General features: G+C 46.2%; 1 protein-coding gene across 1 annotated transcript in view; it reads right to left on the bottom strand.

Annotated features, from left to right (window-relative positions):
• aldh1l1 (aldehyde dehydrogenase 1 family, member L1) overlaps positions 1-17,290 on the bottom strand; it is a 70,726-nt gene that overhangs the window by 7,833 nt on the left and 45,603 nt on the right. The window contains exons 17-19 of the mRNA XM_073468862.1: positions 2,571-2,664; positions 2,379-2,478; positions 2,184-2,282 (exon numbers count right to left, since the gene is read on the bottom strand). Of these exons, the coding sequence (XP_073324963.1) occupies positions 2,184-2,282; positions 2,379-2,478; positions 2,571-2,664 (293 nt within the window). The remainder of the gene's footprint in view (positions 1-2,183; positions 2,283-2,378; positions 2,479-2,570; positions 2,665-17,290) is intronic.

Genomic DNA, 17,290 nt, shown 5'->3' with positions numbered 1-17,290 from the left:
AGCTCCACTTCCACTCGAGGTCGAAGAGCATAAGGCACGTTACGTGGAGAGCAGAATTTGGGTACACTGTTGGGTCTCAGAGTCAATCTGGCTTGAATTCCTTTCATTGTGCCTAGCTTTTTAAAGAAGACAGCTGAGTGTCTAACACTGTCTCTAAATTGTCTTTTTCTCTTTGCTCAATGGCATGCACAGTCTTTAAGTCTTTCCAGTTCAGTTTAATCACTCTCAGCCATTCTCTACCAAACAATGGAGGTGCATTTACTTTCACTACGTACAAAGGCAACTTAGCACATTGTTTATTTAGTTTTACTTGCACTTTGATGACCCCTTCTGGGGCCAGAGGTTCTCCAGTGTACGTCTTTAGCATGACATCAGTGTGTTGTAGGGGCAGTTCGCTCAGCGTGTTTCTGTACTGTTCCCAGGGAATCAACGACACTGCAGCCCCTGTATCCAATTCCATCTCCATTTTCTTTCCATTTACTATAGGCAGCACAGCGATTCGTGAATATTTCCCTTTTTGAGGCAAAGAATACAGTCCCAACTCACAGTCTGTGTCAGATTTAGTTTCCTCACTTTCACTTTCTCTTGCCTCTACATGATGAATTCTCCTCTTTTTATCTTTTGCCCTGCGTGTAATTGCATTACCTTTCTTTTCCGATTTCTCCACTTTTGGTTTCCTTTCTCTGTCTTGGCTGCTTTTGGCTTTACTCCTACACATGCGCTCGGTGTGGCCTTTCTTCCCACACTGGTGGCAATCACGATCCTTGTACCAGCAGTCATCATCAGTGTGATTCGTTTTCCCGCAGCGGCGGCATCTGTCACCTCTTTGTGAAAACACCACGTTCACTTTGAGAGAGCTGCTTAACTGCTGAAACATGAGATCTTTCTCAGTCAAAAGACGCTTCTTCCAAATACGCATCAAACTCACAATGTTCTGACAGTCCCTTTATTACTGCCACATGCTGTGCCACTGTTTCCTCCTCCCCCTGATTCCGCTTGTGGAACCGGAATCTTTCCGCTATCACCAGTGGTTTCGGAGCTAAATGGGCTTGCATAACGTCCACAACGCGGTCATAATCCAGCTCCCTAGGCTTGTCAGGAGCAACCAAACTGCGGAGTAGTCCATACGTTTTAGGTCCCATCACACTAAACAACACGGGCACTTTTTTTGCGGTCCGAATCTTGTTAGCCAGGACGTAATGTTCAAAACGTTCAATATACGTCGTATATTTGCTCTCTGGCCTCATCAAAAGGATCCATATGTCCAATTACTCCAGCCATGATGCGTCTTTCGGCAGACTGTCCCGACCTGTTAGCCTCGTCGGAGGAAGAGCGGCTCATTACCTCTCAACAGCCCACACTAGCATACTAGCTAGCTGTTCCATGCAGCGTGGTTGATCTTTTACATCCAAACTTGACCCACACCGGAAGCTCACTTGCAGGTCATGAGAAAAGTCTTCTGGACTACACAACTCATCGCCAGTTTATGTTGTGTTGCTACCTATAGGTCTATATGCAAAACAATTCTACATATGCAATCACAGAGCACACTGACACACTTGTGGCTGTTTCAATCACTTCTTCTGGACTTCTTTTATTGCACAGAGAAGTTAACAAGTTACAGAGTGCAGGTGCCACCTACTGGTGACTATTCACGTAGCGCATCATTAGTTTCATACATAACAGTTCTCTTGCTGGTTATGTCTGGGTATTGCAGTTTGGGACACAATTGTGTCTAAGCCTGTGGTGAACTTTGTATGAGCTTTATGAACAATTTGCAGCGGTGACAGTCCCAAGCTGTGTATTGAACCAATATTTAGTTCACTGAATGATACTTGTTGGCTGGCTTCTGTCTCCCTTACCGTCGCTGTGAAGTTTGATTATCTCTTTTTCTTTTGTACTGCATTTATATAAGAGGAAATCACACAGATCACAGGTGTGTACATTACAAAGTGGATTCTTATAAACTGTATAAGCAAGGAAGCAAGAACATAAGCACTTTCAAACCAAGTGATCTTAGGTCTAAGCTTAACTATAGATCTAAGAACATTTTGATAAATCAGATGAGACATGCACTAAGATAAAGATGAGAAATTAATAAAATGCCACCAAGAAGCTTTTTGCTGTTCAGTTGGGTGAATAAAATGTGAAACATCAGCAGTGTGAAGTAAGAAGACACATACCACTCTTTTTACAAACTGGTCATGAATGGTGTCCTCAACAAACAGTCTGCCAGCTGCGATGCAGTTCTCTCCCTTGTTGAAGAACACTGAGCTCATGCCCTGAAATGCACACAGAACACACAGTGGTTTTCTCTTCAACTGTTTCAATGTGTGCAAAAAAAAAAACAAAGATCATGCTCCCATGAATGAACTGACCATGCGCACAGCTTTGTCCATGTCACAGTCACTAAAGATGATAAGGGGAGATTTTCCTCCCAGCTCCAGAGACACTTTCTTTACATTACTGACTGCACAGCTTCAGATGAAGAAAACACAGGCACACAAGGGTTAGCAGTCATGTTACATTTTGTTTTGATAGAGTTTTTAAAAATGTGCTTTAGCCCTCACCTCTTCATGATGTGTTTACCGATCTCAGTAGAACCTGTGAAGCCCAGTTTACGGACATCAGGATGGTCAGACAGGCGCTGTCCCACCAGAGCACCTAGAAGAAAAGGAGGAGTTTAATAAATATATATTCATTAGCCCATTAATGTCCACAGGGAAATTTCATCATTTTCTTTACAGCACTTAAAAGCACAAATCCATTAACGTTTTTCAAATTGGTCGAAGTACAAAGCTAAAGGTTTTCTTCACATTTTTAATAGTCAAAAGGATGTTAAACCACCTTTTTGTGATTGTTTGCATTTCTGTCTACCACCAGTCTACCAAAACAGGATAAATATGTGAAATCAAATAAGAAATGGGAGATACCCCGTGCACAGTAGCGCTCCTCTTCTGGGTGCGACCAGTACAGCGCAAGTCACAGTAGAGAAAAAAATATCCTCAGAATGAAGTACAATCTAATTCATAGAACAATTAATAGAGAGTTTTGCCACCCTCGTACAGGTAAAAAATACAAGATTAAAGAGTTTTTTACCTGTATGTCTACACATCTATATGCTGAAATGTCCATGTGGCTTTATATATGTAGGCCAAACAAAGCGTAATCTGAAGTTGAGAATAGTTGAACATAAAGCAGCCATAACAAATGAGAACATGGATTACGCTATGGCTATGCACTACAAGGAAAGAAATCATGGTTCCGCTGCTTCTTTTAAATTCATAGAGATTGAGAGGGTCACTCCTAACCCTCGGGGTGGAAACATCAGAAATCACTTATTAAAAAAGGAAGCATGGACTTCCGGTGGCTGCCCAAGCGTGATGCGTGTGTAGTTCTGAGCTCCGTCTCACAAGTCCGATAATACATGAAATATCCTACAATTCAGAAACTATTCTAGTTTAAATTATTATTAAAGTATCGCTACAATATGTCGAGCAGGAGAGGGGCGAAGAATAAATCGTCCACAGACGAGACAGCGGGCAAAAAGAAAGTTTCGGACCAAGAACCGGAGGATACTTCAAACGCAGCCGTCTTGTTAGCATTGCGTGAGCAAGAAGAAAGGCTAACCAGAAAAGTTAAGTTGGCTGTGAGAGAGACAGTCGAGGAAATGCTTGCCGGTGAAATTCAAACCCTGAAAGCTATGATTGAAGCCTCCAACTCGGCAGTGAACAAACTCAGCGAGGAGATCACACAGCAAGCCGAGGTCGGTAGGAAGCTGCAGGGGAGGCTAGACGCTAAATCGGCTAACATCAGAGCGGTGAAACACGATGTTGGTGACCTCCAGAAAGAGCTGCTGAACCTCCGCCAGAAAGTCGCTGAGATGGAGGACAGATCACGGAACCTCCGACTTGTCGGCCTGCCAGAGTCAGCGGAGGATGAAAATGCCATCCAATTCTTACAAGATAACTTGTCCGTGTGGATCCCCTCCCTGGCCGGGGAGAAGATTGAAATTCAACAGGCTCATCGTATATTTACCACCCAGGACAGGACCAACCGTCTGCGGACACTCATCTTCTGGCTACTTCGTTACCAGGACAGGGAGAAAATTCTCAACGGAGCCAGAGCCCTAAACACCTCGCCTATACACCAGATTTCCAGCGAGGGGCGGACATTGACATCCAGGCTGCTGTTTTTTCCTGACTACAGCAACGATACCGCGCAGAGGAGGAAAGCCTTCGATGTGGTGAGAAAACAGCTTGCCAACAGAGGACTGCGGCCGTTCCTGAGATACCCAGCAACCCTGAAGGTTAGACACAACGGATCGCTGCACTTTTTCGAAAGTGTGGCGGATGCGGAGACATTTATGGCCATGCTCGACCGCAGCCCTCGCCCAACATCCAGTGAAGCCGGCACCCCCCGCATCTCTTTCCCCACCATACCGGATGACGAGGAACCCTCGGCGGATACTTCTCCCGCTCCAACTTGACCCAAACAGAGGATTACTGAAGGTGTCATGCTGCTTACCCTCTTCTGGACTGCACTGAGTATTTGACCTAAGTCTACTTAAGAGGTAATGTGTACAGGACTTTACTTTACAGGTTTATGGCCGTATATTTGATGTTTTATAAATGCCATTACAGGACACTGTGATAAACTATAGTTTTGATTAGTGGGGATTTGGCACAAATGATGAGTGCTTCTTTTTGTTTTCATCCCTCCCTTTTCTGTATCATGGCCCCTTTTTTAATTTTATACAAGCATACTACCTCTTAATACTGAGTAAGTCACTTTAAGTATTCAATTCAGGTTAATGTCAACTGATTCTGAGGAGATAACCTGATTAGAGCCCAATTTTGCTTTACAAGCGGAAGGATAATTTTTCTGATACCCATACGGACTCGGACAGGAGACGTGTATCACTGTTGAAAGCCACAGTTAGTCAATAAGAAAGTCCCTTTTTTATTCCTTTTTTAAAATTATTTTCTTCTCCATCCTAAGAGACCATTTATCATCTCTTGCGGATGGAATGTTTTGTTGTAATTGTTCTGTGTTTGCTGCCAAAGCCTTGCCATTTATGTAGAGACTGTTATACTTTTTTTTTTTATTTGTCTGCTTCACGATTGAGGAGTACGTTGGGTTACAGGGTAACCCTGGTTCTCTGAGTATAGAGAATATCTCTCCACCACATATAGAATATATGTTATGGGATTGCTGACATCCTGGCAGCTGACGTGAATAATCATTTAAGACACACCACGCCTACCGTGGCGTCCCCTGCGCCGTCTATAAGTAGACCCCACTGCGCAGAGTACCGTTGATTACTCTGATTTGAACTGGTCCCGAGCGGCCTCGATGTGGAGAGATATTCTCTATACTCAGAGAACCAGGGTTACCCTGTAACCCAACATTCTCTTTCGTATGAGAATATCTCTCCACCACATATAGAATATATGTTATGGGACTCTGTAAGACACACCGCGAGGGTACCAAGGAGACAGAGCAGACGCCGCTCCTATAGCCACTCACTCTGGTATTTTCGAATGAGACGTCACCGCCACCGGGTGCAAAAACCAAACAAAAACACAGTGTGTGTAAATCACCCAAGAACTATATACAAACATTTGGGACATCACCCTGGCTGGTCTAACACCAGCACAGGGGCATAGTGGATTCTTCGTCTATTTCGAAGTGGCCCTCAGCACACGCTCACCGAAGGAGGTACTGGCAGCCACATTCAAACAATAAAACCGCATAAACGTGGTCGGGTCGACCATGTAGCGGCTGCACATATCTCTGAGAGGGTGGCGCCCCGCCATAAGGCCCAGGAGGTCGACACGCCCCGCGTGGAGTGTGCCTTTACTCCCACTGGCACCGGCTCGCCTGCTTCTCTGTATGCCTGTTGAATTGCCTCCACGACCCAATGGGACAGCCTAGCCTTAGACACTGGCTCACCCAGGCACTGGGGCCTGAAACAGACAAACAGCTGATCTGTTTTCCTGAATGCCGCCGTACGCTGAATATAGATCTTCAGTGCTCTGACCGGACATAGCGCTGACTCCTCCTGACCCTCGCCTGCCTCCTGGGAGGGCCTAAGGGAGCGCAGCTCCACTGACTGACTCAGGTGAAAGTCGGTGAGCACTTTCGGCAGGAACGCCGGATTCAGACGCAGGATGACTCCTGTGTTGTCTGGCAGAAACCTACAGCAACTCTCATGTACAGAGAGAGCCTGCAGTTCCCCCACCCTCTTGGCTGATGTTACTGCCAAGAGGAATGCCACTTTGAGCGACATCCACTGAAGGCTCACAGATTCCAGGGGCTCAAAGGGCTCCTGCTCTAAGGCAGACAGAACCCGACCCAGGTCCCACGTCGGGCTGGCTGGCCTCCTGCTGCGTGGCACAAGCCTCTGCGCACCCTTCAGGAACTGTGATAGAAGGCCGCTGTCATCCACAGATAGCCTAGCCTCACCCACACGAGAGGCCTTGATGGCTGCCACCACACCTCTCAGGGTTGATGGTGATTTCCCCGCCTCCAGGAGCTCCTGCAGGTACCTAAGCACCTCTGGGGCCGCACATGTCACTGCGCTGATCTTGTTAGTGGCACACCATGACACGAACAGCTCCCAGCGATAAGAGTATGCCGCCCTGGTCGATGAGGCTCGAGCACTCTGCAGGGTCTGAACCACAGAGCTTGTGAGCCCCATGTCTAATAGACCGGCCCTCTCAGGGGCCAGGCCCAGAGATTGAGCCCCTGGGGAAAGGGATGAAACAGGGTCCCGTTTGCCTGGCTCAGCAGGTCCCGGCGAACTGGCAGTTTCCATGGTGTCCCGTCCAGGAGTGGTGTCACCCACGAGAACCATGTCATGTGGGCCCAGTCTGGCGCCACCAGGATCACACGGACCTCCTCCCGACTGATCCTCTGCAGCAGGTTGTGCAGAAGGCTGAATGGGGGAAAAGCGTAGAGCAGCCCCTGAGGCCACTGGTGTGCCATGGCGTCGATGCCCAGAGGAGGCGAGTCCCTCCCCACGGAGTAGAACAGCGGGCAGTGAGCATTGTCTCCCGAGGCAAACAGATCGGCCACCGCTCTGCCGAAGCGGTACCAGATCTCCTCTACCACTGCTGGGTGCAGCCTCCAGTCCCCAGGATGTGGTCCACTCCTGGAGAGGAGGTCTGCCGCTACATTCCCCACTCCTGGCACATGCATGGCCCTGACTGACAGGAACCGCGTATATGCCCATGTCCACAGATTGTGTGCAATCCTGCACAGACGTGGAGAGCCCATGCCTCCTTGTCTGTTGACATATGCTGCCGCCGTGGTGCTGTCGGTTCTTACAAGAACATTGTGGCCCTGCAGCCTCGGCAGAAAATGCCGAAGGGCCAGGTGAATTGCCCTTAGCTCTAACGCATTGATATGCTGGCCCTGGCTGAGGACACCCCAGCGCCCGCTGGTGCCCCTGCCTTCGTGGAGAGCGCCCCAGCCCTTGAGGGATGCATCCACAGACATCACCTGGCGACGCAGGACTGGACCCAGCCTGCTGCCTCTCGAGATGTTCGATGGCACCCTCCACCACCTGAGGGCCACACACAACCTCCTGGTGATCAGTACCATTGCCCATAGGTCTCCCTGCTGGCACAAGCCCAGACTGTAGAGACACCGCTGCACTGGGCGCATGTGCAGAAGAGCTAGTGGTACCACCTGCACAGCAGCAGCCATGAGGCGGAGACACAGCCTCCAAGTGACTCTGGCCCCTAGACGAAAATGTGTGAGACAATCGCTGAGGGAGTCCTGTCTGTCCTGAGTCAATCTCACCAATCCCGTCCTGGCATCCAGCCACATGCCTAGGAACTGGGTGGTCTGAGCTGGCTGCAGACTGCACTTTCTGTCGTTGATGCACAAACCCAGGTCCTGGATGTGTGACAACAACATTTCCACGTGACGACGACATTGCTGCTCTGTCTGAGCGCATATTAGCCAGTCGTCGAGGTAATTCATTACCTTGAGACCCTGCCGCCGCAGAGGCCCCAAGACTGCGTCCATGCACCTGGTGTAGGTGCGGGGAGCTAGTGAGATGCCAAAGGGGAGGACACAGAATTCGAAGGTTTTGCCGTCGAAGGCAAACCTGAGAAATCTCCTGTGGCCCTCCCAAATTGGTATTTGGAAATATGCGTCCTTGAGGTCGACTGTTGCAAACCAGTCGTCCACAAGGACAGCCTGTTTCACTCGTGGCACCGTCAACATCTTGCACCTCAGAGGTCGGAGGAACTTGTTCAGGCCCCTGAGGTCCAGAATTGGCCGGAGTGTCCCATCGCGTTTTGGGATAAGGAAATAATGGGAGTAAAATCCTGCCTGCCTGTCTTCCTGCCCCACCTCTCTGATAGCCTTTTTGGCCAGAAGAGTGGTCAGTTCTGAGCGCAGGACCTCTCTGTGCTGGTGATCTGCGACAATGGAAAATGCAGGCACCGTAGTCACAGGAGGGGTGCTAAGAAACTGAAGACGATACCCCTTGGTCATTGTAGAAACAACCCAGGGGTCCGCCCCCAGGGCCTCCCATGAAGCCTGAGACCCCTGAGGGCGGAGGCAGGCTGGGGGAGATGTAGCGTCAGGATCGGGACTTTGGGCCTTGGGGTGCTTTACCACCACGGCCCTTGTTCCCCTTTCCACCACGCCGTGCCGCATCCAGCCTAACCCTCAGATCGGGCAGGGGTTGACTGAACCGCTGCTGCTGCTGCGGCTGTTGCAGCCGACGCCCTTCCTGCCAGCTGGTGTTCGGCCTCAAAGTGCTAGACATCTCTCGGGCTGCGCGACGAGCCTCCTGCGCCTGCTGAATCATCGCTGTCGCGTCTGGTCCAAACATAGCCGTTGGCTCCACCGGCAGCCTGAGTAGACACGCCTTGTCTTCAGGCTGCAACTGGGACTGCGACAGCCACAGGTGGCGACGTGCCTGCCAGAGCCCTGACAAGGCCTTGCCCGCTGCCACCCCTTGCTCCCTCATGATCTTAGGGAGAAGTGAGGAGACCTCCTGTAGTTCACCTACCAGCTGTCCCCCACCCTCTTCTGATAGTTGCTGGACCAAATGCCGCTGATACAGAGACAATATGGCTGCCGTGTTGGCCAGTTTTGTCTGAACTGCCATCGCGCTATGCATTCTTTCAAGCAAGCTATCCATTGCGCTGCAGTTCTTGCTTCGGCTTTTCCCTTTCCCCAGAACTGAGTTGGAGGGAGCCACCAGAGCTGCCAATGCCGTGTCCACAGAGGGTGGTGGCCCGCAGCCAATCCTCTCTGGAGCATTTACTGCAGTCATGGCTCGACAGAGCCCAGACCAGTGACCCACTGTCAGTGGTGTCTTAAACTGCTTCCTGACCACATCCTCAAAATCTGAGAGGAGGGGCACCAGGAACCGCGGCGTAGGTTGAAACCCTCCCATCTCGTCATCAAAGCGCGATGGGGCAGGTTCTTGGCCGGGTGGCATGTCCACCTCCAAGGCAGCCGCGGCCCTGCTGATAAGACCTTGTAGACGAGGTGACCGCTTCTCGTCAAACTCCTCCTCCCCTTCCCGTTGATCTATGGAAAGGATATCTATCTCCTCGTCCGAGGGATGCAGGGAGAGACTGTCGTCCTCGTCCCCCTCCACATCTATCAAGGGGCAAGAGGGATGGAGATCTATGACATCCTCATATGAGGGCCCAGCCCTGACTGGGCGGGGTTTAGTCACAGACCGCACCCCCCCTGCTGAGCAAACAGTAATAGAGGCCTGTGCAGCGTCTGTACCAGCCCTCGACCCCACTGTTGCAGTCGCAAGCCTAGACCGCTTGGCAGGCTGCGGCCCTGCAGAAGGGGTGACTGCCCTAAACAATCTGCGGCGTGCCTCTCTCTGCCTTGCTGTCATGCAGAAACAACTCATACATGCAGCAGGATCTTCCAGTACTGCCTGTGCATGGTCCTCCCCCAGACAATAAACACAAATATCATGGGAATCTTCTATAGGGATTTCCCTCCTACAGCCCAAGCATGTCGGGCCCTCCCGGCTTGCCATAGCCATGACCTCACTGTCACGTGACCAGGAAGTGCCCACAATGTTTTGATAACACCGGCAAGTGCTAGCCCTTTCCCTTTCAGTGACCTCGCTTTGCCGATATACCAATAACTGAATAAATGGAGGGGGAGAGACAGCCGACAGCCCTTCGCCATGCGCTGCTCTTTATTCAAGTTTTTTTTTATTTTTTTTGTAACGCGAAGCAACCCAGGGGGAGGACGCCGGCCATGCCCGCGACTCGTCGCTTCTCCGGACCAGCTGTACCGCACGCGGTACCCCCTCCCGATGGAAAACTTCAATCGCCCAAAGTGGAAGAAGAGGAATGTAGTGAGAGAGGACGCTGGCTGCACCCGCGACTATGTCGCATCCTCAGACCAGCTATACCGCACCCGGTACCCTCAGCTCACTTTTCCTCTTCAAAGGAAAAGAGAGAGCAAGACAGCGACTTTGCAACCCTGAGAGGAGCCTAACGTTAGACCAACTCTCGACCCAAAGGTAACGGATCACCCGCAAAGCCACCGTTCAAACTCCCCACTCTTCCTATTGTTTCTGTCTTTGTTTTTGTTTTTCACGTCGTCTGATCTGCAGTGAAAATCAGAGGATCAACGGTACTCTGCGCAGTGGGGTCTACTTATAGACGGCGCAGGGGAAGCCACGGTAGGCGTGGTGTGTCTTAAATGATTATTCACGTCAGCTGCCAGGATGTCAGCAATCCCATAACATATATTCTATATGTGGTGGAGAGATATTCTCATACGAAAGAGAACTATTTTGTGCAGACCTACATGTGATATCCTCCAGTTGATAAGATGGCACAAACTTGAATACGAATAACTCCTTTAATGTAATGTCGTGGAATGTACGGGGCCTAAATTCTCCAGTAAAACGTACCAAATGCCTAGAATTCCTTAAACGTAAAGAGATCTCCATTGCTCTGATCCAAGAAACACATCTGAAAACAACTGATATTCATAGGTTTCAGAATAGATTTTATAAGTGTGTTTCTCACTCTTCTGCGACAAGTAGGACAAGGGGAGTGGCTATTTTATTCAGTAGGAAGTTAGGGGTGAAGGTGTAAAAATCCGGCAGTGATGACATTGGCAGACTGTCTTACGCCTGTGTTACGATTAACAATACTAAAATTTGTCTTGCATCAATATATGGCTCAAACATCCACGATCCAAATTTCTTAAGCACAATTTCTAATATTCTCTTAGACTTTCCAGGTCATCAGCTTATAGTCGGGGGTGACTTTAACCAGGTGTGTGACATGAACTTAGACAGATCGGTAAATTCAAGTTCAACTCAGGACTCCCTTCGTGGGATTAACACCTTTATTTCTGAGCTTAATATTATTGATCCATGGCGCTTAAGGAACCCTCTAGTTAAGAATTATACCTTTTTCTCGGCCAGACACAAGACATATTCGAGAATTGATTACATCTTCATTTCTGCCTCCCTGAATCATTGTATCAATTCCACTGATATCCTTCCTATTGTAATATCAGATCATGCCCCTGTACTATATAACTTTAAATTTCTACGGACCCACAGTAAAGATACACACAGGTGGCGTTTCAATACAACATTACTCCAGAATGCAGATTTTTTGAAAAAACTGAGAAATAATTTGAAAGTGTTTTTAGAAATTAACTCAGAGACAGCAGCCTCACCCCAAATACTTTGGGAAACAACTAAATGCTTTATAAAGGGGAGAGGCCTTGTCGTTTGCCTCCCATCTGAAGGCGACCAGGAGGCGCAGGGTTACGCAATTAGAAGATGAGATACGAACTTTGGAATCTGGCCTAAAACAGCAGTTTTCTGAACAAAACCATTCAGCTCTCTCTGCCCTGAAATTTGAACTGAATAATTTGCTCAAGGCTAAAGCTGAGTTTATAATTCATCGTACAAGACTCACATATTATGATCAGAGCGAAAGATGATGAAATAAATAATACTTTTGCAGAATTTTATTCCCATCTTTATACAGCGGACCCTGCTCCTGACTTGGCTGACCTTAAATTGTATCTGTCAGAGCTTAAATTACCATCACTGACGGACAATGATGCAGAATCCCTTGAAACACCACTGACGCTTCTAGAACTTAAAGAGGCACTGAGATCGATGCAAAAAGGGAAATCGCCTGGCCTTGACGGGCTGCCTCCAGAGCTGTTTTTGGAACTGTGGGATATCGTTGGGCCATTGCTTTTAAATTCTCTTAACTATGCTTTAGACATTGGTTTCTTCCATCGTGACCAGAATACATCTCTCATATCAGTAGATATGAGACTTGGAGACTTGCATCAGACAATGTCCGACGCCTTTTGTATATAATACATGCGTCAGAATCGGATACACACCCCGCAGCTATATTCAGCTTGGATGCGCTAAAAGCCTTCGATCGAGTGAGCTGGATATATCTGTGGCAGGTTTTGGAGAATTTTGGATTTGGCAAAAATTTTATATCAATGATCAAAACATTATACACCAACCCTTGTGCAGTTGTACAAACAAACAATATTCTGTCTAAAACATTCCCTCTGCAGCGTGGAACTCGGCAAGGTTGCCCACTGTCCCCGCTCCTTTTTGCTTTGTCACTCGAACCGTTAGCCCAGATAATTAGATTAGACCCGCACATTTCACCCGTCAGTGTACAAGGTACACAACATAAAATTTCGCTTTACGCGGACGATGTATTACTCTTTTTTACCAATATTTCTGATTCTCTACCTCAAATACTCAAAGTCTTCATGCGGTTCAGTCTATTTTCTGGTTATAAAATTAATTTGGATAAAACCCTGCTCATTCCTTTAAATGCCCCTGCAAAACACCTCACTTTACCAGTCATTCAACATATTCAATGGCATAACTCCGCATTTACATATCTAGGCATAATTGTAACCAATTTCTCAGATATATCACAAGCAAATTACAATAAACTTAAAACAGAGATTGCATCGGACATTCAGAGGTGGTCTGATCTCAAGATGTCACTGCAAGGCAGAATCGCGATACTGAAAATGAATGTACTCGGCCGACTGAATTTCCTGTTCTCTATGATCCCTATGCCTCCGCCACCTAAGTACTTTGAGGAACTACAGTCCCTGACCACTAAATTCATATGGAATGATAAAAGAGCTCGTATTCGCCTACGCACGTTACAGCGACCAAAACGTTCTGGAGGCTTGGCAGTACCTGATTTTAAATTATACTACTGGGCATTTCAAATAAAGCAATTGACAACTTGGTGCAATGAGAATGTTGTCACACCCTGGCATCAGATAGAGAAAGAGATGGTAAAACCACATAGGATGACAGATATACTATTTTGTGGGTTAAAATTTAGATTTGTGTGTAGAAAGTTTGGGCCAATCATAGGCAATTCCTTGAAAACTTGGTTTGCTGTTCAGAAACATATGGGATGTAACATAAAGTTCTGTGACCGCTCTCCTGTTTGGTATAACAATTTATTACAGCATTCTGGTCCCTATTTTAATGACAGTTGGGCTTCTCGAGGAATTCACACTCTCCAAGACTTGTATGACAGAAATGGCTTGATTTCACTCCAGGAGCTCAAAGAACGTTATTCTCTCCCTGGGTTTCCTTGGTTCTTGTATTTCCAGCTGAGATCTGCAATCCGTGCCCATGGAGTCCCATGGGATTCACCTTTACCCTCTCACCCGTTGGAGACTTGGATTTCCTCTCGAACACCCTCTACTGGATTAGTGTCCGTTATCTACAATGACCTGCTCTCTAAAGGTGTTAAACCTTTGGGAGTGATCAGTTCTTGGAACCGTGAACTTGAGGGTCAGGGTTATGACCTGGACTGGGACAATATTTGGACCAACATACCCATCTCATCAAAGAATCCAGCACATCAACTTATTCATTACAAGTTTGTGCACAAATTTTATGCCACACCATACAGACGCTTTATAATGAAACTGACAGATGATCCCAACTGTACAAAATGTGATCAGAATATTGTAGGCACATACCTTCATGTTTTTTGGGAATGCCCCTCTGTGTCTGGCCTCTGGTCCAAGGTGCGTAGTTGCCTTGAAAATATTTTGGGATTTCCCATTCCTATGCACCCCCCCTACTTCTATTCAATGATGACTCCGTTCTTAGTGGCAATACCAGACTGGCACATAGGAAAGTCATATTTGCAGGATTGACTGCCGCTAAAAAGACTATAATACATTCTTGGTTTTCCCCAGACATCCCATCGGCAAAAGAATGGCTAAACCATTTTAGAGACATTGCTCTTTTAGAAAGGTCATTGGCTGTTATACATAAAGCATGAGCGTCTACTGTGCAGGCCTGGGATGCTCTTATCGGTTCTCTTTCTGACATAACTTTGCTTGCTCGCATATAAGGTGTTACTGTGAATTATATGTTTTCTGACTGCAAGACTCTCCTCACATAGGTCATCTAATGCAATGGGCTCCGACTGGTGGATCAGGAATTTTTTTTTTTTTTTTGCTTACTTTATCTTTGATGGATTTGAATCTTTAATGGCAGAGCTATGGCACTATGTTTGTAATATAATGTTCAAAATGTTCAATAAAAAGTTTGTCACAAAAAAAAAAATAAAAAAGGAAGCATATTGGATACATACTCTTAACTCATTGGAGCCACATGTGCTAAATGAGATACTAGACCAGTCCATTCTTGTACTGTGTACTTGTATGTCTAACCTACATTTTCTCTGTGCCTACAGGTGACGTATGTAGGTAAAGTTGAGCTACAAAAACACCCCTCCTGGCACAACCCCTCGCCCTACCCTCCCCATTTAATAGGCATGTTTATGATCTCATTATTTTTGTATTAAATCATGAATTTTGTATAGTAACCTCATATATTTTTTATATTTCTGATATTTTCTGGCATTGTATAAATTCTGACTTATAATGTAGTGAAGTGGATTATCCTTTCCTGTGTATATATACTTTTTGTACTACTTTTTTCTCCTAAATTGATATGATATGAGGAAAGTTATGTACTTTATACATATTTATGATATCCTATGAAATCATATACATTCTGCATCTAGTTTTCTGTGATCAGATCAGCCTTATTTTGTATTCTGATGTTATTATTATTATCATTATTATTATAAATTGTATCTCATTGTCTTATAAAATGGTAATGTGGGGCACTGTTTAGCTCAGTTGGTGGAGCAGGTGTCCCATGTACAGAGGCTTTGTCCTCGCTGCAGCAGCCCCGGGTTCGAGTCCCGGCCTGGGGCTCCTCACTGCGTGTCACTCCCCCCCCCCCCCCCCCCCCCCTCTCTCTCCCTCATCCTGTTTCCCGTCTATCAATAAAGCCATATAAAGACCAAAAAAATACTTTAAAAAAAAAAAAAAGGGTAATGTAGGTTTATGTTTTTTTACAGTGGAATTGTCATGGCTGTTGCCTATTGTTTGCTGATATAGTACAGTACTAAAAGTAGATAAAGAGAACCCAATTAAACAAATGAGACAAAAATATTATACTTGGCCATTTATGTATTGAGGAAAATGATCCAATATTACATATCTGTGAGTGGCAAAAGTATGTGAACCTCTGGGCAGTTAATTTGAAGGTGAAATTAGAGTCAGGTGTTTTCAATCAATGGGATGACAATCAGTGGGTTCTATTTAAAGAACAGGGATCTATCAAAGTCTGATCTTCACAACACATGTTTGTGAAAGTGTATCATGGCACAAACAAAGGAGATTTCTGAGGACCTCAGAAAAAGAGTTGTTGATGCTCATCAGGCCGGAAAAGGTTACAAAAACATTTGTAAAGAGTTTGGACCCTACCAATCCACAGTCAGACAGATTGTGTACAAATGGAGGAAATTCAAGACGTCGGCGAGGTCACAAAGCCAGAAGGCTATTGGAAAAATGTTTTGTGGATGGATGAGACCAAAATAGAACTTTTTGGTTTAAATGAGAAGTGAAAGGAAAGGAAAACACTGCATTCCAGCATAAGAGCCTTATCCCTTCTGTGAAACATGGTGGCGGTAGTATCATGGTTTGGGCCTGTTTTGCTGCATCTGGGCCAGGACGGCTTGCCATCATTGATGGAACAATGATTTCTGAATTATACTAGCAAATTCTAAAGGAAAATGTAAGGACATCTGTCTGTGCACTGAATCTCAAGAGAATGTGGGTCATGCAGCAAGACAGCGACCCTAAGCACACAAGTCGTTCTACCAAAGAATGGTTTAAGGAACGGTGTAGTTTCTTATTCCTCAAAGTGCAGCTGGAGACCCGCGGGGGTACCCTCCTGCAGCTAAAATCCATATAACGGGCGTCAATGGCGTCCGAGATGAAAAGGTCCATAAAACTACACAAAAACTTTGTAATATTCCTCCATACTGCGCGTCCGCTGCAATCCAAGTGTCCTGAAGTGGCAACATCCAGAGTTTACTCGAAACAACGTTATTTAGTACATTTTTCTAGCCTAAACAGTCACTATACTATATCTGCCTGGAGGCACGCTCCCGCGTGCACGTGAGTCTCCCTCACAGCGGTTTGCACTACAGAAGCCGCGCCAGACAAGATCAACGAGAACTCGCGATAGATACACACCGGTATTTACATCCAGCTGTGAGCGACCAAGCGACACACAAACACAAGAGGGATCTGCCAGCACTAGTGATTTGAAACTTTGAAACTCACAGCAGGATGTAAATACCATACTTTTGCCACTCCCAGATATGTAATATTGGACAATTTTCCTCAATAAATAAATGACCATGTATAATAGTTTTGTCCCATTTGCTTAATTGGGTTCTCTTTATCTACTTTTAGTACTTGCGTGGAAATCTGATGTTGTTTTAGGTCATATTTATGCAGAAATATAGTAAATTCTAAAGGGTTCACAAACTTTCAAGCACCACTGTATCTGTATTGAGGAATGTGACTTTGCTGGATTCTCTACTGCTCAGTACCTGATTATTTAAGGAAACACCTGTTGACAATTAAGTACAGAGGGAATCTGAAGAAGCTGCATGCCAAACGCATAGTTGGCTCCTTTTTGTTTTAATGTAACTGATAACAAAATAGTGTCAATACGTTCTGGTGTGTGCTGGAATATTGACTTTTTTTTTTCTCTAATGTGAAATCAAATATTTGGATTTTATCATGTGTAGCCAAATGTCTTAACAGTTTACACACCAAATTTTGTGTTTTCACCTCTAACAGAAAAAAAAACTCTGTGGGGCTTTTGTCATTAATAGGTTAGTCAACCTCAAACTACAGTGAC

Source organism: Pagrus major, chromosome 6 (assembly GCF_040436345.1).
Source record: "Pagrus major chromosome 6, Pma_NU_1.0".
NCBI lineage: Eukaryota > Metazoa > Chordata > Actinopteri > Spariformes > Sparidae > Pagrus > Pagrus major.
This window is presented reverse-complemented; position numbering and strand designations above follow the sequence as displayed.